Below are 27981 nucleotides of genomic sequence, written 5' to 3' on the forward strand. Positions count from 1 at the left end.
TAAAATCTTTCAGCACTTCAAATATTCAAGTCATTTTAGGGTTAAGTAAAAGCAGTTAATCATAAATATTTTAGATTCTAGCATTCTACTTCGATTTTGAAGTGTCATAAACAATATCTCTCAGAAATCAATATTCACACATTACATCTATGGGGAAAAGAAACAAACACAAAGGTGGTTTGAGCTATCAAAGAAGTCTCTACCTTTACTCCTAGTGCAGTTTTCTTGGCCTCTGCTTTTAATCTTGTAGCTCTTAACATAGGCCTGGTTTTCTTATAATCTTGTTTCCCTAGAGTAAAAAAGCATATTCAATCAAAACAATGCAAAAATAATATAAAGAACATGAGCATTTATTTCAGTTGAAAAGTCAGATTCAACATATTAAAAACATCCCACAGTCCAGCATTTTAAACAACAGCTACTCTGTCACACAGTGATTCAATTTGTGGAACAACCATGCTTAACACAGACAGTGACAGAAACAAGATCTGACAAATCAGTGTAGAACCTGTTACTCCAGAGTGACATCAAAATACATCTATGGATAGATATCCACTAGTACAACGTTTAGTAAATTGTTCCATAGGAATCAGTCAGCAAGTAAGTAGATTAAAGGTAGATTATGTTTTTCCCTTTCATTGAAATCAAAACAAAAATTTCCATTAGAATTTTTCTTGGTTAGTCATCTCTAACGCACATATAAATGTGCAAGACAAGACATTCTGGTGAATGTAAAGGTTTTTGTAATGTAATTCTGAACCGGAACATTATTTGCAGGTATCAGAACTCAGAGATATGGAGATCAGTCTAAGTAAATACTAATAAAATCATTGCTTGACACCATCTGCTTGTAGAAACACGTTACACAAAAATTTTTAGCTTAACTTTCTACAAGTTACAGGGACTATCTCTTGCAGCCACAATGCGTGCAGCCCAGTGTTGATAACACTGAGTCCATATGAACTGAGTTCAGAGGAGGACATGTAAGCATTCAGAAATGGTAGAAATTGTATAAATCATTTATCTCAACTTAATAATGAAGCATAAAACACCTGATATCTCTCAGGGACATTTCTGCTGTCTGAAAGGCCTGTTACTGTTGTATTATGAACTATTAACCGTAGCTTCTTTAAGCTAACAGAAGTTAAGGTACAGATACAGTCACGAAAAAAGAAGAAAAAGAGGAATCTGTGAAGAAACTGCTTGGAGGGATACAGCCTCAGTACAACTACTTTGGCTTTTTAAAAAAGTCCTTTTCATTTTTTCCCTCCTAATGCGTACATATCTTTTTTTCTCTATGCCTAATTCCGAAGCTAAACCATAATGCTTAAAGCAGAGTGTCCGGCCTTTTTCAAATCACTAAGTTTACCTGTATTAGCTTTCTTTACTGTTACAGTCAAAGAGTTTAACCTTTCCTCTAAAACTTTGTCCAGTGGTTTTGTATACAAAAATCCCATTTATCCAAGCAGATGTGATTTTACATTCATAATCAATAATGTAAACTTCTCATTTTATGGCTGCCTTGAAAACTGGGATATTATTGTGTAGTGATGAAATTCTGAAATGTGAGTATCTCTTTCCAGCAATACATTGAATTCATGGAAACCCACTTCTGACTTTGTATACTCCTTGTATCACCCTGCTCATACTCAATACAGAGACTGTCTGTGTAGCATAACATAAATGCTGAACTCACATTACAAATCTGCTTTCATTATATAATCTCTCCTCAATCCTATGGATTATATATTGGGAAGGTCTCCATACTATTCTTTGGTCAGATATTCATGAAAGACTTGAAATAACTTAAAAATACTCAATAACAAATGAAAAAAATAACTGAAACCATATGTATTAGGAATAAAAAAAAAAGGAAGCATATATCCAAGGAAACTCAGAAGACAGAGTGAAGAAAGGATGACAGAAAGATGATTTATGTCAGAGGCTCAAATATATTCATCCAGTCAATACATCTTATTATCAGGACAGGACCACTGCAGCATTATTTTTCAGAAGTCAGTAATATCTGATAATAGGATGCATCAGGAGTACAATAATTTTTTAGAACAGCTGGAGAAAGACTTGCAGAAACCACAAAAATGGTTAAGTCGTGAGATGACACCAGCCAGAGTGAGAATATGTTTCTTCTCCCTAAAGTCCCACACTCATACTTTTGCCATGAAATAGTTAAAAGATCTTTCAGAATTTCCATTACAAATGGCAGGAGTTTATTACTCATAAAAATACACTCCAGGCTGAAATTTGGCATAGACGCACCACAGCCTTGAATTTTTTTGTTTGTTTGTTGGGAGCCAACTTTCATAAGTGATGCAGCTGTTCTTACTTACTTGTGAACTTGATAGAAATGTATCAATCTGAAATGTTTTAAGCATGAAAAATATCTTCATTTAGAACTATATAACTGACAAGTGCTAAGTTCAATCTCAGTTCTCATAATTCAGGTTTGCTGCTCTTCCATCAGGGGTAAATGAAACAAGACAGTCAGAAATTTCCCTTCCAGTGATGCAACAGCATTAGATAATGAAAACTAGAAAGCCTGGTAAGGTCCACTAGGAATGGGACACAAGTCAGCTAGTAAAACCCACCTCCCTTTCCTGCCATTGCCCATTCTCCCTCCTCTTCTCCACAGCTCAAGTGTGAAGGTGACACGAACAGGAGCAAATATTGCATAGAAGACCCAGTCTGTGAAATACATGTACGGGCAGAACCGTATTTATTCATCCAAATGAGAAAGCTTACTGGTGCTCTTTCCCTTGGTTTCTGGCACCCTGCTACTCTTTATTCCAGTATCATGGCTACAGCTAAGACTGGATTCTACTTATCTGGAGGATACTTCCAGATTTATATTAAGTCTGATACTAACAACTAACCCTCCTGTAACAACCAGGCTATTTCAGTGATGACTCTAGAACTGGTAGTTCTCCAAATCCATGCACCTGCCATTAATTTACCACTCTCCTTGCTAAATGTAATAGCCAAAAGGAAAAAAATACGGTAGAGAAACAGTCTGAGTCCACCAAGTGCAAGAGTTTAAAAAGGGCATCTGTGGACTTCTTTGTAATGAAAACCAGATTCAGCAATTGAACTAAAAGACTCTTAAAACATGTGAACTTTCTGAGGCCTTGGAAAAGACATCTGCACTACAGGACTACAAAGAACAATGAAATGCAAAGCTTCTCTCACGTGACTACTGATCATTACCACCTGGAAAACAAGCAGAAAAAAGTAATACAGGCTCCCTACAGCCTCCCCTCTTTCGGGCTTGCAAATTCAACCAGTATATTCACACTCTCAGTGTCTTCTAGTTTTATCTGACTTATCCTGCAAGCTGTCTTATACATTTATCTGTCAGAGTCATCAGTTTAAGCTATTTCTTCTTCTCAGGAAGTGATCGTCAAAGCCAGTTGAGACAGACTCATCAGACAAAGTCCCATTTGTCTGTTTTATCCAATACCTATCTGAGACATCAAGTTTTCCTGAGGGAATATATGAAGGCAAGAAGAAGCCAAAAAGATACCACTGGAAGATTTCCAGACCAAATCTTACTTTTCTTACTAAACATAATCCTTACCTCTTTGACTAGTCATTATTGTTATCAATTTGTCATCTCTTCTCTCAAACTCTAAACTCTAGTGCCAGCTTCCCAACCGCTATTTACTTCTTTATTTTTAAACAAATGCACTACTTCTTTTCTTTTTCAGGTCCATCACTTCCTTTCCACTTTTAAGGCCAAAGACTTAAAGTACTCCATGATAAGGCAACTATTTTTACTACAGCTCTCTGCTTGTCCTGCTTCCTGACAGTCCCTCCAAAGATCATCCACCTTCCCATCCAGTGTTTGAAGTAGCCTTTCTCTTTCAGAAACTCTACAGAGCTCATCTTGCACCTCGTCCTTTCCTTCCATCCTTCTTTTCCACTCATTTGGTGGCAAAGTGGCCTCAGTAGCACCTGAACTGAGCTGTACCATGTTTACAGATCCTGTTTGGAAAACTTTCCTCAGATAGAAATAAAGACTATTTTACTAGCTGTAGGATTAGAACAGGGTGAAGATAAGGGAGCTTTTTTTAGCTACTAAAACAGCTATATTGTGAAAAATTACAAAGGGTGCCTCCTTCAGAGTAGATGTTAGAGATTCATACAACATGCAAAATGAGTTTGTTTCTCTTCATGTAACTAGGAATAAAAATCTATTAATTTCACAAGATTTTTTTTTATTTAACTCTGCTTACAAGTGAAATTGAGATCCCATACATCTTCTCTTCAATAATTATAATAACATATTAGAGATGACCTGATCTTGTTTATTCAGTATTCTTTTTAATTAAAACCTCAGATGACATGATGATAAATACAAAAAAACAAAATAATATGTATAAGTTAGGCAAGTTCATTTAAGTTCTGGATTAATTTTTTCTTAGTCTACAGAAATACTGTGACACTGCCAGGTAGTATGCACAACACTGTACCTCTGCATACATACCAAGCTCCTTTATACATGCCACCGAGAATGCAGGATGTTGAGCACTGTATTACAGAAAACTGACTACATTTAGGATTGTGTTTAAAGATGCTGTTTAAGACACAACCTGAAAAAATCTACAGAATAACTTCACAAGAAAAAAAAAATGTATTTCCAACCCTCCTAGATATTTACTCTTTCATTCTAACAATAGCTCATTACTGGAATTGAATAACAGACTAAAGATTGCCTCTCTGCTTTTCAATTCATCAGGCTTAAGCAGAAACAGGACTGCATCTTTGGCCTTTGTTGATGCTGCTGTCCAAGCTTATTATCATATGAATATCTAGTTATTGTTTTATAAATGTTCACATTTCAGGAGCTCCCTGCTTTCTTTTCTCTCAGCAGACTTTACAATATCCACCTTCATTATCATCATGTGGCAGCATTGCTCTTCCCCTGCATTTGCTACTTTAAAAATTAATGCACTGCTATTTTCTGAATACTGTACTGCGTAAGCTGCTTATGAGTACATTATGCTATCAAGCAAGCACATGCAGAAAAGCTTCCTAAACTGTTATTCTTTCAATGAAAATACAGCTGGTTCTGCTTCAAAGGCACTTCTTTTCACCTGCAAATGGACTTGCTTCTACACTTATTCCTCAATTCATTGTCTTTTATTTGTGTCTGCAAATCTTTAATTGCCTTTAATTAGAAAGAAGTAAATTCAGTGCTTTAATCTTGCAAATACATTAAATCATAATTCTGTCTGGGATGAATACCAAGTTCTATTCACTGACTGATCTTTATAACAAAGGTATATAAATTTATTGTCCGTTTATATAGACCACATCAATTAAGCCACAATGGAAAACCAAATAGATAAGAGTCAAAATATTTGAAATGAGAAATGTGCAATCTAAATTTAATTACTCAGACAAATAATTTGAAGATGAGTTATTTACAGCATGCCAAAAAAACTGACAGATAGTTAAATTTTTTAATCACACTACAGATTTAAAATTCCTTTCAACAGTTTCAGTATAATTTGTAACAACCAACAAACTGCTGTCCTGAATCTTTCTCTGCTGGCATTATAGTCATACTCAAAACATTAGTAAGATGTTTTCCATACATTAGCAATCCATTTCATATGTTAAAGTACTGCTTAAGGATCAATAAAACTACAACTAGAGGGTAAATTTTAGTTACTAGTAGCAGTTTAACTAAAGTATCTTACTGTAACTGATACTGAAAACCATACTAAAATACATACATATCTAATTAGAAACTAGAGACAGATTGTGGCAAGATTTACTGAAAAACTGCAAGTGTGAAATCACACACCTAGTTAAGCTGAAATCAATTGGTTTATCATGATGTTTGATATGAATTAGTGAAGGTTCCAGGAAACCTCCACAAAACCCCACAGAACAAACAGAACAAGAAAATGGACTTCTGGTCTTTTCAGGGTTTCCAGAGTCTGACTTCACACATCCCATCCTTTTACCTGCAGTAACAGGGGTAAGGGAGAATTAGCTCTCATTAGCATAGACAAAAGCCCAGGATGGAGGAAGGTTCAGTCATACCATTCTCTACAACCTCCCTATATGCAAGACACAGAAGATCACACCCATTACACCTGAGTTCAGTTTTAGGTGATTGCTAGTTTAGGTCACTCTTTACCTCCCATAGAGAGACTTCTCCAAAGAGTGAGTGAAAGCAGCATAGCACAACCTAAAGAGCTCCTTGGTGCTGCCTGTTTTACTGTCAAGAACAACTAGAGATGTTCAAGTCAGGTGGGTTGGCTTCAACTCTAAGGTTAAGCAGAATAAATATGAACCAAGGAAATAGCTCTAAGGGATAAACAGAGAAGAAGAACCAGTTCCTACATGATTTTATCTTGATTCAAGACATTTACAGACATGGCCAAATTACCTTTGAAGTAATTATCTTGGGTATTATTAGTACTATAGAGAGAAAATCACAAAGCCACGAAGAGACTGTGAATTGCATTGAAAACCACAGCCTGAATTCCACCCTGCCAGTTAGCTGTGCCTGTGCTACAGAGCCACTGCGCTCTGTGCCATAATTAGCACACTGCTTCTTCAGAACCACTCCCGGGTACCAGCTATGCTTTAAGCTACAGTCTCAGGAGATAGGTTAGAAGACATTCCTGGAGGTCATATGATCCATCCCTCTGCTCAGAACAGAGCCAGTTTTTAAACTGTATTCAACCTGAAAGTCAGCTCCAGTGAGTCTGGGAGCAAGTCTAGCTGAGCTTATCCAGCTGAGTTTTTAGTATTTCCAAAGGTAGAGACCCCACAACCTCCCTAAGAAACTCTTCCCAACATTTGGTCATCTCTCTAGTAAAAGTATTTTTCACCTACCTACCAAGAATATTCATATTCTAACTTGCCTTTTGTCCTATCATTGTGCACCTTTGAGATAAGTTAGGCTTCACCCTGCCTGTAGCCTCCTATTAAGTATTTGCAGACAGCAATAACATTTCAGTTGAGCTTTCTCTTCCTAAAGTTGTAAAGACAGCTCTTTCAACCTCTTCTTGTACATCCTGTGCTCCAGATGGACATCCTGACCCTTCACCGGACTCACTCTAGTATGCCCATGTCCTCTTTGTTTTCTGCTGCATGTGCATGGCACTTGCCTTTTTCAACTATCAGGGAATCACTTCTGTGGAACCAGCTAAATGGCTGACAGCTGAGAGAGAATTTAGTAAAAAATCACATTGCCTGACGTTCCTTAATGCCACCATTGCAATGGAACCAAAGTGCACCAAAGGGATTCAGTAGGGTCTGCAAACAGCAAGTCAATAGACTAAAAGGTTCAAATAAGTTTGCATTACCACCAATTCCCTAACTTTAGAGTAGTTTGTTTTTTGGTAGGAGTAAAGGCAAGGATTTATTTTCTTACATGCCCTGGGATGTAAGAAAAACTGAGTATGAGCTCAAAACTGAGCTCTATCATCTCATACACAGTAGTACAACTTTTCTTTAAGTGCCTTTCTAAATGCCAACAAGTTAGGTGTCTGGCATGGGGAAAGAAGTGTTTTCTGAAGTGCTTTGTAACACCATCGAAAAACACAGAAGTACCTACACACCTGCTTCCTAAAATGCATGAACAAGTATTTAATTCTATGATCTTTGTGAGATTTTAATACAATCATTGTATACTCCTTGAATAACAGAATTTAGAATTTCAACCCAGTGAAACTCTGTGAAACTCTGCTCTCACAGAACACATCTTCAACATGCCTGCTTCATTCTGAAAATAACTATTTATTTAGAATGTTGAGGAACCTCAGAAAAACAAAATTCCATGGGAATTTCAGGCCTAACTTCAGTAAAAATCATTTGGCAAACCACACATCAGTAACAGTTTTATAACCTATGTCTGAGAATTGGCAACACAGCCCTAGTTCACATGTATGGAAACAAGATCAAGCTCTCAAGTATTTATTATTGTGTTTTGTGCTATGAGTGTCACACAGATAAATTCAATGACCATTCTTTTCCTGAGAAGCAGAAGTGAGATTTTCTTAATTGCTGTGATTCCAAAGGGAGTTTTTGGAGTCTTAGGTTAACAGAAAGATTTTTATATGTCTTATACCTACACAAGAGTGTGTCTGTACTCATAAAAGGCATGAAAACCCCCCACAGCCTCTCTATTTTATTCAGGTTTAATGGCAGCTCAAATCACTGACCATTTTTCAATCTTGAGAGACGGAACAGCTTGACACTAATAATACATTTGCAAAGGACACATCATCATTTAACACAACATTAAGTGCTCAGGGACAACTTTTTACCGTAGACACAATGTGCTCTGAGCTCAGGGTTGACATTTAATGCTACAAAGATAATCCAACCAGTCATTCATGAGGGGTAAATTAATTTTCAAGCAACTATATTTCAGCTTTAAGCCAACAAGAAGGATGCATTAAAATGAATAACTTCATCTTATGCTGCATGCAAGATTTAAAGACCCCCAAAATATAATGCATTCTTAAGTACATCAAAATATACCCATTTAATTATTGCTATCTTTCCCTCATTCCAAATCAGAAGTCTGGTAATATTTGTTAAATATAATATTCTGACTGGAAGAAAAATATCCCTCAAATTTTCTATGAGTTGCCATGAAAAGCAGTGTTTCATTAAAAAAAAATGGTTTACATTTAAAATTTGTATTAGCCATACTTTGATTGTAACAAGTAATTAAGAACATACTTAAATTAACACCTTTTCTGATACTTAAGGAATATTTTAAAAATCTATATAACTATTGAAGAAAATAAATTCAGGAAACCAATTATTAATAATGTACAGAACAACAAATAAAAACAATAAATCAGCCAATTATTCAGGGAATTTGTTTTCAATACCTGCAGAATATACTCAATTAACTGTAAGACTATAATGAAAGATCTGAAGAACAGCACTAAAAATATTGATGCTTATTACCACTATTTGATAGGCAGTCCTTTTTAATGTCTTTCAGTGCTAAACCATCTGTTGCAATCCTGTGCTTAAGTCCAACAGGTGCATACCAACAGACATTAAAAAGTACTGGCTCCATGCAAAAAGAGCCTCCACACACAGGATGGCAGCTCTTCAATTAACCTTTCCAACAATCTCGTTAACATTTCCTACTCAAACAGACAACTATGAAACCATTAAATACCTTTCTTAAAAATAAATTAACACAATTAATTTGAAACAGATCACTGGGTGGGTATTTAGCTTCTTTCTTCTCCACCTACATAACATATACATACATTACTTTGTACATGTTGTTTTGAGTACCTTTGTACAACTTTGCTATGGAACAACTGCTTGCAGTTACACTTTGATATAAACAACCACATTTTAGTATAAATTTTGAAAATGAGAAAAAGCAAACCAAAACTACTACTGCAGAGACTATTTACAAGAGCATATAGTAACAGGTCAAGAGAAAATGGCCCCAAATTGAAAGAGAGTAGGTTTAGATCAGATATTAGAAAAAAAAAAATTCTCTGTTGTGAGGGTGGTGAGGCTGGAAAAGGCTGCCCAGAAGTTGTGGATACCCCATCCCTGGAAGTGTCTAAGGTCAGGTTGGATAGAGCACTGAGTAACTAATTCACTACTGGTCACAACTTGCTAAAGAAAAGCTTCCCAGGTCTGAACCAAACAAAATCTGGACTGGAGCTAGAACATGTGGGGAACATACTAAATATATGGATTTAGTACTAGGGATGGGATTCATGTTGTTCACCTAGGAGTAGAAGACCTGCAAGAGCTGAGGGGGATATCCTATGAATAATCACAACCATGCTTGGAAAGTGAAAGGAAGAAAACATCTGAGTAAGGAGATCTGCAAGAAGTCAGGCACCGTAAGAATGGCAAAACTATGATCCTGAATACTTTAGCTTCTGATCCAGTATCTTATCCAGTATATAATGCTTTTCTCAGAATTGAAAATAAATAGAATGCTCTCTGCCAAGATGCAGTAATTTCTTACTAGTAAGTCATATAATTCTGGACCAGCTGTATATAACAAAGCCATCCCAAAATACAAGGTGTAATTTATTAATTCTGCCTAAGTAAAAGGTTTCCAGTAATACTGAGAGCATTCGCAGTCCTCACTTCAATGAAGCACATTGCAAAGGATGCTTTGTCAGACCTACATATCACTGTCACTCCAGAAGTCAATGCACTGACAGTTGTAGCAGAGGTGGATATTACAGGATACTGTGAAAGTGATTATGTAAGATAGAAAAGCAGATTTTTGGAGCCTCACTCCAGCAATGCACAAATCAGAAGCTTTTAATGGAATTAGCCAAGAAGGGAACATCTCTTGTACACATCACCATTATCTCTTGGGATCCTAAAATTCCTTGTGAGGAATAATCTCTACAACTCACTCATAATTTTAGCATGCCTAAGAACTACATATCTTCAGCTCGCCCATAATTTAAACTTCTTTCCTTCAACAGAAACACCACCTGACAGGTCTTAACTAGAAGTGAATGACAGCAATAGCAGCTTACTTAAAAGTGTAAAGGAAATGCATATTTATGAGCACCCAGAATAATGGTTTATGGACCTGAGAACTAAAGGTGTAATAATGCCTGAAGGCATATTAGGAGACAGAATTTTACCTTTAAGAGCCAAACTGGGTTTCTGTCAGTGATGAGATGGATGTTAAGATAATAGGACAGAGGAGCCTGGCTAACTTTTAAATTTATTTTTCAGACCTTCAACTCCATCCTTTTCTCTTTCTGAAGGCTCACAGAAAAGAAACTACATGTGTGTGTATAGTAAAACAATGGAATCTTACTCCTGACTTCGGGACTGGACTTACTGCCTGATAGGTGAATGCCTGGAATCCTTCACAAATACTGCAATCTAAAATACACAGTGAAGAATAGCTAGGCTTTACTTCAAACCTTCTCTTAGAAATAAAATTTTGTCAAGTAACTTATATGTTTCATTTTTTCCAATAACTGACATCAGAGTGATGGTAATGATTTTATCTGAGACCCTTTGATTTTATTTCACCATTTGAATCAGGATCACTGCTCTGTTGACATTTTAATGAATAAAATCAGTTGGCTTCAGTAATAGCCTTATTTTGAACATAACTATATTATAAATTGTTTAAATAGTGAAAGGCATGTATTAGGGAAATCTATTCAAAGAATTAAGGGTTGCTCCCAGTATCCTTTTTTCCAGATCTTTATTCCACAGGATGATCTTTTAAGTGTGATGACTCTTGTAGGAAACATACAAAACATGGAAAGACTGTTTAGGAAAAAATTCTACCATCTGGAAAACTATTTGATTAGATCAGATAAAGCATGGAGCTGTCTTCTATTCCTAAATCTTTCATAAAATTACTGTATGACCTTGGGAAATATCTTTTCCTTGCAAGACTTTGGTACTCAGCAAAAACTCTTGAGATCCTAGTCTAATGGTATAATAGAAGTAAAAAACACTCATGAATATTATCTATTGGAGATGATTCTCTGATGGCCTATATTAATTTATTTTTAAAGATTTTAAAATTACATTTACAAATATAATGAGAAATAATTAAACAACTACCTGAAAAAGTAACTGAATCTGCTACTGACCCTTAAATCCAATTTCTTATTCATTAAAAATGTGTGTTAAATATTTATAAAGCCATGGACAAAGCAATTTCAGTTTCTGGAATTAAAAGCAGATAAAATGAAACAGAATTAAACAGAAAACTAACTTTTAGCTATGCTTTGTTCCTCACTAACTGTATGTGGACATTGCTCTGATCACAATGTGCCACCTCCTGCATTCCCTTGATGAAGGCCCTCTGTTTAGAGTCACCTAATGTGGTCTAGCATGTGACACAAGATACAGAGCATCAGCCATGCACCATTAGGTGGCCAGTGACTTGGTCTTAGTTCATCTCCTGTGAGAGTCCTGATGGAAACCATCAGCACAGAGGAACCCACATCTCCCAGGTGGGCTCCAGCAGACAGGACAGGCATTGATCTGTACAGATGAGAGTTTATTTGTAAACTCTCTGAATGGTCCTCTATTGACATTCCTCAATCTGCTGATTCTGTTCTTTAAACACACCAGAAAGGACACCTCCATTATACATAACATGCAGAGCAAAAAATAGTCAATACATTTCTTTTTCAAAGTAATTTTTCAGTTCCTTGCAATCTAGAGGTCTGTCTCACATTTGGAATGAAATGTTTCTCTGAATGTCTCATTTTGCAGATAGATAGATAGATAGATAGATATAAGAACACAGAACAACAACAACAGAAAAAGCCCCACACCCTCCCTATGGCTCATTTTTCAACAGCTCCATTCTTCAGAAGAAAAGAGACACAACATCACTTTCAGTAACAACACGGTCCTTGTGACAGACATGCTTTTCCTAGAGCCAAAAAAACAAAGACAGTGAATCTCACTATGTCAGTTTTAAGAATTTGGCAAAGGGTTTTTGCAAATGCAGAATAGACAACACTAAATTATTAAAAGAGTATTACTATAACATTTGAGTTCAAACACTGTTCAAATGGCAGCCCTAGTCGACACACCAGTGTGATATATTAGTGACCAACAGTCCCCAGACATACATGTGCCTTCATCACTTTCCACTCCAGGCACTTACTCTGCTATAACCCAGTCTAGCCAATATATCAACCTATTCCAAAATTTACTGAGAACAGAGCTCTTCCAGTGTTCCCCATACTGGTGTACACTTCTAAGATCTGAGCAATTCTATGGGAAAGATTTCAGTAACTGCTGTGCACCTGCATGAATTTCTTTCAAAATGTGATAAACTAAGTTAAAATAATACTTGGCAAAATACTGCCTTTGCATATGCTGTGTAATAAATAAAGAAAGAAAGAAAGAAAGAAAGCACCTCAGTCAGTGATATATGCAGTGGAGATAGAACATATTACCATGTCCTTATGCCACCACCTTTGGCGCCTGCTGTAAACTGTTTGAAAGTCTTCCTTTTTACTTACTAAATAAAATATGTTCTTAGGTTCCTTGTCAACCTACAGACACTATGTGTTTTTCTTTTCTGTCACTCCCTGGAGATGAGCTAATTGCTAGAAGTATGTGGTATGAGCTCCTTTTAGTTTCCTACTGAGATTTTTTGATGACAAAATGCCTGTGTCACATCCTACCCTTGGGACACGCTGTAACAGCTAGGAACAACAGGTAACATAGGAAAGTCCCGTCTAAGACATATAACTGGGGATCCTCTGATAAACTGCACACTATACTTACTACTAGACTGTTAGGTACTGCACTTCTGTAATACAAAAAACAAAAAGTGCAGCCATGCCAAATGTACGCTCAACAATTTATTAAAAAGTCTCCAAAACAAACAGAAAAAAATGATGCTGTGGAAATATTGTGATCGCTTTGCCATACTGTATTGAGAACACAGGCACTAAAAAACAAAGTTTAGTGTTATGATCAAAATGTGTTCCTTCTCCCTTATCTCTCTCATTTCAGCATGAATTTCATGTTCTCTCAAAAAAAAAAAAAAAAAAAAAAAAAGGAAAAAGCCAGTGAAATTCACAATTATGTTGTCAGCTCTCCCAAAATCTTGATTTTGGTAAAAATATTCAGTATTAATTTTTCCACAAGTAAAACTTCAGTTAGAAAGTTATGGTAATCCTTCCAAATGCATTCTCTTGCTATAAATATCTATGAAAGCTGCTCCACTTCACAGTGAAATTTTGTCCATATGGAACATATGACTAGGAAGGACTTGGTGAACTACTGAAATCCAGTGCTTTGCTAGAGAAGGCACATGTATCATGCTGTTTTCTTTAAAACTGATCATAGAAAATGATCAGTTGGAAAACAAGTTAGAGCTTTCAGTTTTGGGGTTTTTTTTCGGTTGTTTTATTTTTTTTTTTCTTTAGCCTACCAGTAGGACATTACCCAAGAAGCTCAATCTCCTATTCATAAGAAACTGCCTTCTGTTTCCTGTTTCTTTATGAACAATTTATATAGTTATGGCCTGGATATATATGGACTGTGTCTTTCCCATGTGTTTACTTGGGAAGTTCCAAAAGGAACCATATTTGTCTTAGTTTGTGTTAAGCTGTGCTAAACAAGGCTCTTCTTGGTCTTCCCTAGTAATTCTGTCAGCATTCCTTTCACTTCCAATTCATCTTTCTTAAACACAGATGAGCAAAATAGTACTCAGTACTTCAAACTCACTGTCCCCAGTACCCTATTTAGTATTTTTTCTCATTACTTTAAATACATCATACAAGGATAAAGTACACTTTTTTCATGACCATGAGTAATCACTAGGAGCAAGGGAACCTTTCCACTAAGATTTCCAGCCAATGAATTGATATCACTGGTTGCAAACTAGCTGGTCATCGATGTGCACAGTTCTTTGATACCACTTTGGCTATAAACAACAAATGGTAAAGAAACATAATTAGCTTTTCCAGCACTGAAATGTTATTCATTATATCTTCACACTTATGGATTGGATTTTGCTCCCAGTTACAAGGATAAGCATCTGAAATAACTGCTAAATTCAGTAGTGTGATACCTGTCCCAAATTTCCACCATGAGAAAATCCAACCTTCCTACTCATGGTCTCTTGACTGTAGGAAGTGTTTCTCTGCAGACTAAAAATTAACTGAAAGGTAGCTGAATAAAGCTGAATAAAAAAAAAATTAACACTAAACTATGCTTTTAATTTCTCTTTTTTCATCTGTGACAGAAATAAGATGAGGAAGACAACCCTCTGTGGGATACATTTTTTCAACTTTTTTAAGAGCCAAAATGTTTTATTCTCCCTCTCCAAGGAATACATGAAAGCATTTCCCTCTTTGTCCTTTTCACGATGATTACTCATTAGAATTTGATAATTTTCTCTACACAAACATGAGTTATCTTTCTTTCTTCCATTAAACCATTTGGATAGAAGCTCTTTCACGGAGTATATACTCTACAAAGTCTGTGGGTTTCCAAGCTGCCTATCAAGACACACAGAGCCTCCTGTATCACAGACATGAGTCTTTCTTGTAACTCTACCAATCTTTTCCATCTGGTATTGTACTTAACAGGTGGATTTTCTGAGACACTTCACACTATGAAGTATGTTAAGGATTGTACCTTCAGTTCTATTTGATTTGCAATTTATTCAATGTTTCTCTCTGTGCATTCTAGTTTGCACAGTCCTAATCTATTCCAGAAAAGACAGAGAGGACAGCAGCCGATCTTTTCTGTAAAAGTATTTCTTCAGAGACAACACCACTAGTTGGGGGTTGCCATTTCACTCCACTTCCTTCCACTGTTCAGTAGGCTGAACACCACTGCACTATACCTGAACATTATGGAAAAGGCTGTGCCAAAAACAGGACTGCATTCAGGTTTTGTTATGCTTTCCACACATATGAAAGGCAACATCATTGTTCACTGAAGACAGAGTAAAATACCTCTAAAAATACATGGATTTAAATTATTGTAGTTTAAATGTACTTTATGTGTTACATAAAGTAACACAGCCTGTAGGCCTGATCTGACCTACAGAGGCCACTGGATTGAGATCAAAACTGATTCTGAGAAACTGAGGGAAACTAACACAGGGCACGAATCCTTCTTAGGCTTCCTAATCTGTTCAATCTGCATGTGATATGGAATAATGACTCCTCCTAAACTCAGCTGACATGTGGCTCAGCTTTGCAAAGTGTTCAACAGCAATACTGGTTTATTGCACGTGCTGGCCTGAGTTTTGCCACACCAGTTCCAGCAGTGTGCTGTCCTGGCTTTGATGCGTACTAGTTGGTGCAAGCAGCCAGATGATGAAGCAGATCAGGGAATTCACTCAACTCACAAACTGCTCAGCACATGTTTTACTTCAAACTGGATCAAAACGGCATACAAACAGCTCTGCCATCCCAGAGGATGGTATACTATACACTGTGACATGGTGGCAGGAACAAGGAGAGAGAGGTAGGCATTGTTAAAGGTCACTTTGTAATGTTGAACTGTACCCTCTGAATATCAGGTTGCATGTGCAACATGAACAGGAACTGGAATTAAAGGGTACGCTCACTCCAATTGTTACAACAGTCTCTGACACATGTGCCCGCTGTCACTCTCTCCCAAGTAATTCCTACACATAGCTTAAGAAGGAACTGAATATTGCCTGGAGCAACTTTCCATAAACAGTGTGCAAGCAGCCACTCTGTTTTAGGGATAAAAGAGTTTAACAGTACCGTCAGGGTTATTTGACCTCTGTGCCAGAAAGCAGTACAATTCTTGCTTAATCTACAAGTGCATACATGAATCATCAGCCCAAACTCTCACCATTCACCTGTAGGAACAGAAGCCTGTAGAGATTATTCTTACACATGTCCACTCAGTGCCTGCAAAAGGCCCCATTTACATTCTACTTTAACTTAAAAACTTTTCCCTGCTCCTCAGTTCACAGTGACTGCAGGTCCCTCAGGCCAGCTCTAAACTGACAGCTGCAGACTCATTCTGCCGGTGATGTGAACTGGTAAGGTGCAAGCAGAAGATGCATTGCCACAGTACATAGCATCATGGCCAGGTTAATTAGTGCTGATGAGAGACAGGTCAGCTCAAGGACTGTGCTCAAGAGGCCCAGAGCTGAAGGGTTTAATGCACAGTGTGAGCTCAGACTTACTCAAAACAGCTTCAGTAAATCTGGGCCGAGCTCTTACCAGAATTCTGTAACCTTGAGCTGAAGGGACTATGTCTAATGCTGAGACACTGTTTCACTCCATATGCTAGTTCATTATCCAGCTCCTCTCTGTTTTGACTGCCAACAAATAATGATGTTTTTCAACACTTCTCCACTAGGAACTGAATGCACAAACATCGCATCATAAATGCCACCCAACATCTGCCAGGCAGTTACCATCTTCCCATGACTATCACCTAGGCTGAACCAGAGCAAGTGATTTACTGACAATCTGTGTCACATCCTCTTACCTATCACACCCTAGATCATCCAAACACCAATGCTTATGAATGGCCCACAGGTATTCGGTTAAAATATCACAAGGAATTATTTCTAACAAAAAACTCCCCATGTATTCTAAAATTATTGTTACTTAATGTAAAATCAAATATTGCATCAGAGGATATCAGTTTTGGTACAAATCTTACAGAACCAAAGCAAATATGCTGATAATTATAAGATATTCACAGAAAATAAAGAAACAAAAGGTCAGGCTTTTCCACATTGCCTATCTAACAGGCAGTCAAAATTCTTGAAAATACTATTGTTTACTCTATGAGTTATTCTAGACCAGTATCAGTAGCTTAGCTGAGCAAAATTCCCTCAGCTGGTCCCACAGTGAATAGGGTATCTATGTAATTGAGATAATGACAAGGACCAGATTTCAAGTAAAGTATTTCAAAAATTAAGCAACAGATTAGTGACTTGCCTTATATTATCTGTAAATTTATTAAGTGAAACCAGAGTGCTCAATCAGGGCAAATTATTTGTTTTCCCACATTCCGCTTTTTATAGAGCTCTTCGTTCATTTCACAGTGCTTTTCTGTACTGATTCAACTACAACACAAATGAAATACCTCAAAATAACTCTGAATATTTTCAATGTGCTTATTTTAATCAGCCTTTACCACCAAATAAAAGCTAGTCACATGATTTTTGAGATTTCTGTAACTGTAATTCAAATCAAGCAAATGCCTTTTCTTATTTTCATTCTAGCAGTTTGAGCTTCCCAAGACCATTCTCCTGCTGCCCTGTAAGTTCTTATCCAACACTTTAAGCCTGCAAGCAATATGTAGAGCTGAGAAGACAATCCCATAAAGAGTTCAAGACCTTGAAACGCACAATGTAGCCAGTTCCTAATTTTCTTCCAAAATAAGGCATATAATACAAGCAAAAGCTTCCACTGAAAAGAAGAATATTTTTAATACAATCCCCTTACAGGAATCCATGACAACACGCAATTAATGGACTGCATGATAGCAATCACTAATGGGATTCATTACATTCAATTCATTACAAAAGCTACATGTCTATCCTGTGGTCATGCCTTCCCTGAACATGGACATCTAACACATTCTTTCAAGGCCATAAATAGGTGCAATACCTGATGAACTATGTAATGCACATGGTCACATCCTGAAGCATGAAATACAAAATTCCCTTCAGTTAAATCTCTTGACTTGATCCAAGGTGACTCTCATGTCTTTCTTCTTAGAACACTGTCCCTGCAATGCTTGTCAGACTCTCTGCTGCCTTCATTCCTGCTAGCCCAGACAGGGGAGAAGCAGCAGAGACCACCACTTTCCATGGTAGAACAATGGCTGGACAAAACTTAACTGCACCCAAAAAACCCAGAGCTACTTCTCATAGCAGTGCAGCTAAAGAAATGCAGTTACAACTATGAATTATGTTCACCCTATATATCTATCAAGCACATCCTGAGATGTGCTCGATAGATATATAGGATATATAGATAGATATATAGATATATACATCCTGAGATGTGCTTGAGATGCATCTGCGCTGAGCATTTCATTCTCATGCCTGTTCCACTGCTTTGTTATAATGAAATGAGAGGAAATACAATTTGTAGTTCACTACCCAACTCTCCTTTCATTTATATTTATGCAATAGCACCTACAAATATAAGCACATGCATCACACATAAGAATGTGTATATATGAACACTCTACATACTGAAAAATTATGTCTGAGATTTTTTAGAAATGGGTGCCTAAAATTAGATTTACATGTTCATGCTGATATGAGAGTACTTTGAAGTCCAGCTTTCACACATGAGCTAAGATTTTCAAAGCCTGGTGAAAGAACTTCTAAAAATGTTAAACTGCTCTGCCTCTGAATGTAATATATACATGCTTATATGTGTCTATAGTGAAAATATGATGTATTTTGTAAAGGTTTATAAGAGTTTTTTCTTGGTTGACTTTGACTACAAAAATGAATTCATTGAAGAACTGAATGAAAGTGAGAGTAAGTACAAACATTGCAACAGCCCTGTAGACACCACATACCTCACAGGAATTGCAAGGGCTTGAAATAACACCATGCTAAAAACCAGTTCAGCAACTGGAAACATGTCAAATTTCACTCTCATTTACACCTATATGTAAATGAGATATGCTATATCAATTTATAGCAACTCCACTGAGTGAAATAGCGGTGTTGTTGATGAGATTAAAATAAGAGCAGACTATGAGCCTCCATTTGTACAAGAGTACTAAACAAGTGTAGTATGAACATACAGGAAAATTAGTATAATCAAACAAGCTCAAAGAAACTTTTGCTGTGGAGAAGGGATGGTAGACACAACCCTTCTCCTTAGCTTCTCTTCAAGGTGTGTGAACACATTCTCACAGTCCTCTGGATCTGCAGCCACCCCTTCCACTCTTGCTTAGACTGAGTCTATGTCTGCCCAGCAAATGAAAACTAAATAATATTCTCACATATGTAAGTACATATCCAGATCTACCATCACCTTCTATGTTCTCAGCCAAGGCAATAAAACATAGCTCTGCAGCTTTGGACTTACAAAATATGTGATCACAAGCTGTATGTGCTTAAAATTCATCATCAGTCTTCACAGAACATATTTAAAAACATCCCAATCATCACAAAATGTGGATTAAATTAGTATAGCCAGACTAGGCTTTGCTTCACAGCAGTGTTTTCCTCAGCTGCTCCTGCTTTAGTTTCCAGAAAGTGATTCCATTGGCATAAAATTAAAATCAAAACCGCACTAACTGACCAAAGGAAGTAGTTCATTTTTTTTGTGACACCAAATTCATTCTTCATAAAACCTCCTCCCAAAAAAAAGGAACTACACATGTATCAGTGGCCTATCACTGTGAAGTACGAAACTCAGATTCCAAAACTTGCCAACAGTCACACATAATAGCAAAAGGAATGCTTTTATTCCTACTTCTCTTTTTTTATGTGCTTAGTAATAGATTTTTATTAGAAAAATTCAAGACAGCAAACGTAATGTTCCATATGCAAAAAAAAAGGTACACCAGGACTGCTATTTTTGGTTTTTTTTTCCAATATAAACAAACAGTAGGAGACTTTCTGAGTAGTCAGTATTTTTTTCTGTACTTTTCCCCTCCTTTCCTTTCCCACAGTTAATAGGTGACTGACATTAAAATAGTGAAAAAATATGACTAGTTAAAAAACAGACTGGAGAATTTTTATTCCCTTGACATCTGTCCTGCTACATCTTTGCTTATGGCAGAGGAGAGCAATCTCAATGATGTAGATGTTGCCTTCTGGTTCCATGCCTTTTCTTAACAGACATGAGATAGAAGAATTGCTGTTTTGTGAAAAATGGGGAAATTTTGAAATTTTCACTACAAATGCAGTGCAAACATTTTTTGCTGTTGCTGTTATTTCAGAAATTATATCTAAAATTTTCATTCTGATAATAAGCATTTCCTGATGCAAAACAACCACATTTCATGTCAAAGTATGCAACATATTTCAAATAAAAGTATCAAATGTAACATTTTCCTTCTTTTTAAACTGAAAGGAAGGCTGATAGTGGCCAGGTTTTTTTGAGTACGCAATAGCACTACCTGGGACAAGGAAGATAGAGGCACACTAAGTCCACAGAAGCACAGAGAAGGTGAACAGTAACAGAAAACCGAAGAGTTGAGGTGGTAAGAGTAAAGAGAACTCTTTAGCAGTAGGGCAGGTAGAAATGGCAATCTGACACAAGGGCTTCTCTCTGGAGACAAGAAGGCAACAGGTCCATGCTACAGCTGCTAGCCAGAGGTGGGAACCCCAGAGATGTTCGTGCTGCCATTAGTCCCCAAGCTCTTCTCCATCTCAGGGCTACAGTGACATCACTGCCTCAGCCCTAGGATGGGGCACCTTTCTTCTGGACAAGTCACCAGTCTCCACACCAGGGACATATGTTACAGCATTCTGTCACAGTTGAGATGGCCACGATACACACAGTATCACCATGCAATTTCAGAAGGCTTTAAGCATCCACGAATACAAAGTAACATCAGATCACTTCAGAAGGCTTCAAGCACCTGCCCTTCTTGTTCTTTAGCCCAGCCTTTTATACTCTTCACCTTACATGCATTGCACCTGTGTGCTCTCTGTTCCCTTTGGTGGTTGGTCAGTGCACCTGGGCACTCCATGGCTCATTGCTTTCAATGCTGTTCACCTGCTTTTCACAGCTGTAGCCCGTTAGGGATAAAGCTCGCTGCAGCCCCGCTCCCAAATACCACAAACTGTGTAGCTACATACCTACAAAGGCCCAGCTTTACCCACAAAATTTTATCTGTTAGTTCAGGTGGGCACTGTTCTCTCTACTCCTGTGCTGCCACAGCAGGATTCAGGACTCCTACCTAGTCCCCTTCCCTATCCAATTGCTCCACACAACAAGCACCACCTCCATCACCAAGTCACTGCGCACACTCTACCAAAGTGTGCTTTCCAAAACAAAAAGAGAACGTATTTTCATTCATAACTTTTATTCCTTTCCAGGGGATGTGAGGAGCCTTATTTGTTCCAAAGAACCCCCAGGCTATGCCTATATAAGCTCCAGCTCCTAAAAGATCAAGTTGGCAAGTCAGAAGATATAAAGCAGACAATAGGCAGACCTTTCAGTCTACAAATTGAAGGTTGAGTGATTGGCAAACAACCTCTCATCATGAAAAATTATGCTACAGCAACACAATAGTAATGGGAGCCAAAAGTATGTCTATTCCTGATTTGTAGACCAGGTTTTAGTTATGCTATAATCCTCTCAGTATGCCTGCTTAGGATCCCACAATCACACAAGTCATGAACACTACCCACAAATCCTGCAGCTTCCATGCCGAGCAAGCAACACACCAGATGAAGAAGGATGGAAAATATACATGTGGAATTGTTCTGGGAACTTAAAGCACACATAACAGTAAACAAAGCAAATATGGTACAAAACCTGTTGCTATTTTCACAGCATTTGTCGAGGAAAGCTGCATAAATGCAGAAGGATGCATACTGCCTCACACCTTTCCTCGGATTCCAGCAAATTAAGCACAGCAGCACAAACAGCAGCAGGGAGAAGGAAATGCTCTGCAGAAGAGCTTCCCTGTTTGCTGCTGCACTACAGGTATATTTGGGTATGTGAGTGAGAGATGAGCAAGAAGTGTTAAAATTACTTTTCCTCATGGTTTCTTCTACAGCCTTGGCTGCTTATGGAGATTTGAACAGGGAGACATCCCTTAGTGCCATCCTCCCTCCTCCAGGCACAGTTAAAGCCAGTTTGAAAAGGTTGCTGTGGTTGTCCCCTGTCCACTTGGGGCTAAGCTTCATGAAGCTGTTACCAGTTTGGTCTGATAACTAAAAGACTACCTCTGCTCCCCACTGAGAAGGCACTGCCACTGTCAGATACTGGAGCACTCTGCTTAAGTGGCACTACAGACAAATTTTGGCTGGTGGCAGGAGAGATGGCTGAAAGCCAGCTGACAGGGAAGAACAGTATCAATCTCTGTGCTGGGGGAATCCTCTGAAAATGCTGCTGAAGCAAACAGCAACTGCTAGCGGCACAGAGGCAAACAAGACATGAGTGAACCTGTTCTCATGGAGAAGAGAAAAAGGCAAACGGCTGAACTGAAGTAATCAACATGAACTTGAACCATGGCACAGGGCAAACATGTGGCACGCCGTATGGAAACTCAGAACAAAACAGAAAGCTTGGAACAAAATTAAATTAAAAATCTGCTTCTATTTCAAATTACTCCACGAAACATCTAACTGAAAATTACATTGGAAGTTGATATGACTTTGTGACATGTTGTTCCTTGAAGGCTGCCATTTTCCATCAAAAAAAAGGTATGAAAAATGTTTCAATCTGGTTACCTTCTATCCAGCAAGGCTAGAAAACATTAAGTTGTAAGCTAAAAAATAACATCACACCATTAGTCAGCAGGAGATAGCTGTTCAGCCAGCATCTATCATAATGTTTTCAACAATCCATAGATACCAAATGCCTGGAAAAGAAGGCCAGTAATCACTCCGAGCATGGATTTTGAGCTTTAAATGCATTTGATGAATTAATTTTTTTAAAGACAGGCCCTGTGCAGCCTCACTTTGCTTACTGTTTCTAGATATAATCTACCTTAGAAAGGGTGACCAAATGTCCATATCCAAAACAAATGAGCCTGGGGCATTAGGGTGCTCTGTGTTCTGAGGGATCAGAACAGCTTCACACTAAAACATCCCTGCAAAAGTACCTAAGCTGTCAAATCTAAGCCTTAAAGAATGACTTCTTTCAAAACAAAATTCTTTCTGTGTAATTTCTAGTAAGTATGTGAATGAAATCAGGCAAAGAAGAATCAAGAGGAGTTAAAATGAAGAATCTAGAGCATCTCTCCTATGAGGAAAGACTGAGAGATCTGAGAGTACTTACCTAGAAGAAAAAGAGTACGTTCAAAAAGACTTCATCAGTGTATAGAAATACTTGAAGGGAGGGTGCAAAGAAGACAGAGCCAGGCTCTTCTCAGTGGTGCCCTGTCACAGGACTAGCAATGGGAACACACAGAAACACATAAGAAGAAAACCTAATACATTAAGGATAGTCAAACACAGGAAGAGAGGTTGGGGAGTTCCTATCCTTGGAGATATCTAAAAACCATCTGAACACTGTTCTGGGCAACCAGCTCTAGGTGGCCCTGCTTGAGCAAGGCAGATGGATGAGATGACCTCCACTGGTCCCTGTCAACCTTAACCATCCTGTGACAAATGGATGAATTATTACCAGTTATGCAAAACTATAAAAGATCAAAAAAAATCAAGAAATAATGACAAAAAAAACCTGACCAAACAAACAAAAAGCAACACCACTTTTATATTCATTAGGGCAATACTGGATTATATTTGTCAATAATACACCTATTTGTCCTCTGGTATAATGAGACTAGAAGGCTCATTCCAAGCTCAGCTACCAGGCCTAAAGATAGCCCAAAATGGTTACACATAAAACTCAAAAACACCTGCAAAACTTAAGTTTAAAATCATATCCACATTTTCAAACTCCCCCTTTTACATTCATTAAATTTAGAGAACTGATTTCCATTGGCAAACTCTATAGCAGTATCAGTGAATGACCAGAGTAGGAGCTGAAACAACCATTATCAGAGCAAAAGGCAGAGCAGAGTCTATTTGTGCTCTCTGTCCTCTAAGGAGTATTACAATCACAGAAACACCTCCTAATTATGTAGTTTATTTGCCTGCCAGCATGAGATTCTTCCCTACATGATTTTTAAAACTTGCTTTCACCACGTTAAGAGCAATGTGTTGCATCCAAAGAAATTGAGTTGACTATGACCCCCCGCTCCCCGACTCATATTTTGTAGTACCTAATGGAGGATGTTGCTGCAGTGTTTAACAGCGAAGGTGCCAAATTGTCCAGACAACACACCAGGCCAAAACTGCCAAGTCAGCAACGTAACAGCACCTCTGAGTGCTGGATCCCAGTACCAATACTCCTAGCACCTTGCTATAGCACAGGGTCCTCTCCCCTGCCCAAGGCACAGCTATCAGTCCAAGCATCTCACAGCTTTGAGAAGTCCAACTGTGCCACACAGTAGTCATGTGCAAGAAACAGCACAAGCTGTTAAAGACAGGGAGGTAATTATTTGAGCATCCTAATTAAATAAAGCTTTACACCTGCCCTGGTCTCTCCAGGGATCCTGCTGACCACCACACTTTCACCGTGTAGCGGATTTCAAGAAACATCTCCAACCATGGTCACCTGAACGTGTTCACAAAAATCCAAAAAAAGCAACCCTAAAGGTGGTGGTTGAAAAACAAGTGACCATGATGAAAAACAGGTGGAGAAAATGCCAAAAAGTTGATACAATCATCCTCTATGCAGGTACCCAGTTACATAGGATGAGTTGTCTCAAAAACAAGCTGTAGGGCTCCCATTTCTCACCAAACACACTTGGGTGAAATATTTGTAGTGTCATCTTCTACTGGACAACAGTTTCCTTGCACGGTTTTCTACACAAAACCTAAAAAAACCCAAAAGCAGATAGTTCATATTTTAAAACATTTTTCTATTGTATCTGCTTCTCATCCAAAAAGGCACTCACAAGTTTTCAGACATGTTTCTTATAGAATGAGCCTAGGAAATCAGCCACACAAACTGCTCAAAACATACACCTCTCCATACCTATCTAAATAAAATAAAATACAAAATAATCCCTTACTTAAAACTTGATGAGAAGTTGAGAAGACCACTAAACATAGTCATAACTGTTGCACTAAAACAGTTATATTAAAATAATCAGGCAGCACTAAAAAAATTAAGACATGGTAAGATTGTTCACATAACCCTAGATCTTTCACCTTGAGAATGCACATTGTAAACAACCTTTTTTCCCCCAGACACTGGTTGTTTTCTGCATATTTAAACAGATGTGTGTGCTTAACAACTGTAAAACAAAATCATTTACTTAAATAACTGAGTACAGATTAAGGTACTTCAATTTATATATACACTTTCAAAATACCGTGACTCTTTTATATTATTTAACATACAGAGACAGAATCCTCATATATGGATTTCAAAAATAACTCACCTTTGCATTTAAGCAAAGACAGAGGAATTTGCATTTGCTATGTAAGTATCTATGTGAAGGTACATGTGTGCATGTACATACTTTGTATATGTTACCTATGTAAGTATTAGTTAAGGATAGAAAAATCCAAAGGAAAAAAATTAACATGTTTAAAATATCCATTAGTGTGAGAATAAATGTAGTTATACAACATTCAATGTATCAAAAATTGTTATGAATGAGGAAAGTATCCTGTTAGAAATGCCTATACATGAAATTAGAGACAAACAGGAAAGTTCCAACATTTCAGAAACATTGTGAAGCCACTTCACTGCAGAATTTCCCTAGTGTTTCCAAACACACAGCATATACTTTATCTGAAGTCACTCAAAATACTGTCTTCAAAAAGATGAATGACTTACTCAACAGCATATACAAAATGAAGTTTTTAAAGAGGAATGCTACATTTTGTTACACTAGTGGGCCTTGCTGGGAAAAAAAAATTGTTTTTATTTTAAACACACAAACTTTTCTTTCAAACTCTTACCTATTTGTTTCCTGTACTGGTCAACAGGAGTCCTTGATGTAGAGGCATCTTTTCTACCCATTGTTTTCAATCCAAAAATCACTGTCAGTATCAGAAAAAAAACAAACCAAAACAAAAACCACAATATTAGTCCTAAATAAATTACCAACAAAATCAATTGCTTATAACATCAGAAAAATGGTAACAAGCAACATTTACATGATTATACACAAAGACATAAACCTTCCCAGAGTACAATGAGACACTGGAGTTGAAATCATCACTATTCTGAAGACTATTAGATACATTCTAAACATACCTTTTTCTCCATTGCATGGGTTATTAACATTACAGAATGCTTGTTCGTTTGAATGAAAATAAAGAAAAAAGAAAGGATTTAAACTGATTGCACTGTAATTCAGCATTTGGTACCACTGTAATTCAGTATTTGGTACCACCAATTACATTCCTATATAATTTATTTCTTTAGTAAACCAGGGAATGAATGTAGTATTGTGAACTGTTTCCATTATTGAAAATACATTTACACCACGCACAGGAGTCAGAGGCAGGACTAGGCTGTGTGCATCCACAGGTGAAATTGCTCAGGAAACCCACCTGCAGACAAGCAGATACCTAAAACACAGCAACCCCACATGCTCCTATTTTCCTGCCATGGGCTCTAGATATCTGTGAATGAACAGGAAGCCAAGAACAAAAACTGAAAGCTGGGGCTGTATGCATTTTACACCTCTCAAGAATGGTATTGATAGTTTAAATCACCTTCATTGCATTTAAGCAACAACCATCCTGACTCTTGAATGGGATTCTCGTGTTGCACAGTCAGCTTGCACACATCCTCACAAGAAGATGACACTAGGGTTGCACAAGAAACTGTATAAGCACCCATACAAAGATGTTCTTTCTGGTATATTGGTGCTTCCACAGCATTCACGTAACTGAACAAGCATCATCTGAACAGTGCTCTAGCAAATTCCTGATGAGCATCATCTGAACAGCGCTCTAGCAAATTCCTGATGTATCTTTTAACATGCAAAATCTTATGGTTTTATATTCATCCCTCACAGGGCTGCCACTCAAGTGGCAGCTTCTACAAACATGCTCATTTCACCTCTTTTTCCCTGGTTATGAAATAAGTGGCTGTTACAGTCATGCTTATTGCTCAAAATACTGGGATTGAACCATTTTTGCTGGGCTAAAGACAGTGGGCTGGGGTCACCACAGTCTTGATAAGCCCCACCATCTGACTGCCTCTACAACACAAGAGTCCCAACATAAACACCCACACTCATGAGAGGTCTGACATTTTCAAGAAGTGTCAGATTTACTGTTCAAGCACAGAAGATGCACAGCAGCCAACCCCTGCCTTTTCCCAACTGGCCCTGGTGAGAACCATGCCAAGGGCAAACTTCAGCTGAATCATCCTGGGTAGCCACAAACCATGTGCAGATTGGGCACATATGGCCATGGAGTTATCTGCAAGAGTTGTACTTTTCTGTTAGACATAACCAGCTGTGCTACAGCAAGACAAGCGTCCCTGGTCACTGCCAAGGCACGCTTTCTGGGAAGTGCAACCCTGGAAGTGCACTGGGATGCCAAATCACGACCCAAAAAGCATGCCATGGCACTGCCGAACACTACTGCCAGCATCCCAAATTTAAAGCAAACACCATTATTTTCTCCATAGCTTCAAACATGATTTAAAACATAGCTGCAGGAATGATGCCCACTAGTTATTTGTGCATTTTAAAACCACAAAGTTTATTATTTTATATTTTTCTGTTCTATAGAAATTACTAGCATTTAATTTCAAGTGACAAATCCAGGCTCCTTAATTTCAT

The 27981-nt window shown here is 37.7% G+C and overlaps 1 protein-coding gene across 3 annotated transcripts in view; it reads right to left on the bottom strand.

The window, feature by feature from the left end:
• The window catches only part of TRIQK (triple QxxK/R motif containing), a 59365-nt gene that overhangs the window by 14940 nt on the left and 16444 nt on the right, over nt 1-27981 (bottom strand). For all 3 annotated transcript variants that reach the window (XM_053958718.1, XM_053958697.1, XM_053958708.1), the window contains 2 exons: nt 26141-26221; nt 204-289 (listed from right to left, as the gene is read on the bottom strand). In XM_053958718.1, the coding sequence (XP_053814693.1) occupies nt 204-289; nt 26141-26201 (147 nt within the window). In that variant the 5' untranslated portion in view covers nt 26202-26221. The remainder of the gene's footprint in view (nt 1-203; nt 290-26140; nt 26222-27981) is intronic.

Source organism: Vidua chalybeata, chromosome 1 (genome assembly GCF_026979565.1).
Source record: "Vidua chalybeata isolate OUT-0048 chromosome 1, bVidCha1 merged haplotype, whole genome shotgun sequence".
Taxonomy (NCBI): domain Eukaryota; kingdom Metazoa; phylum Chordata; class Aves; order Passeriformes; family Viduidae; genus Vidua; species Vidua chalybeata.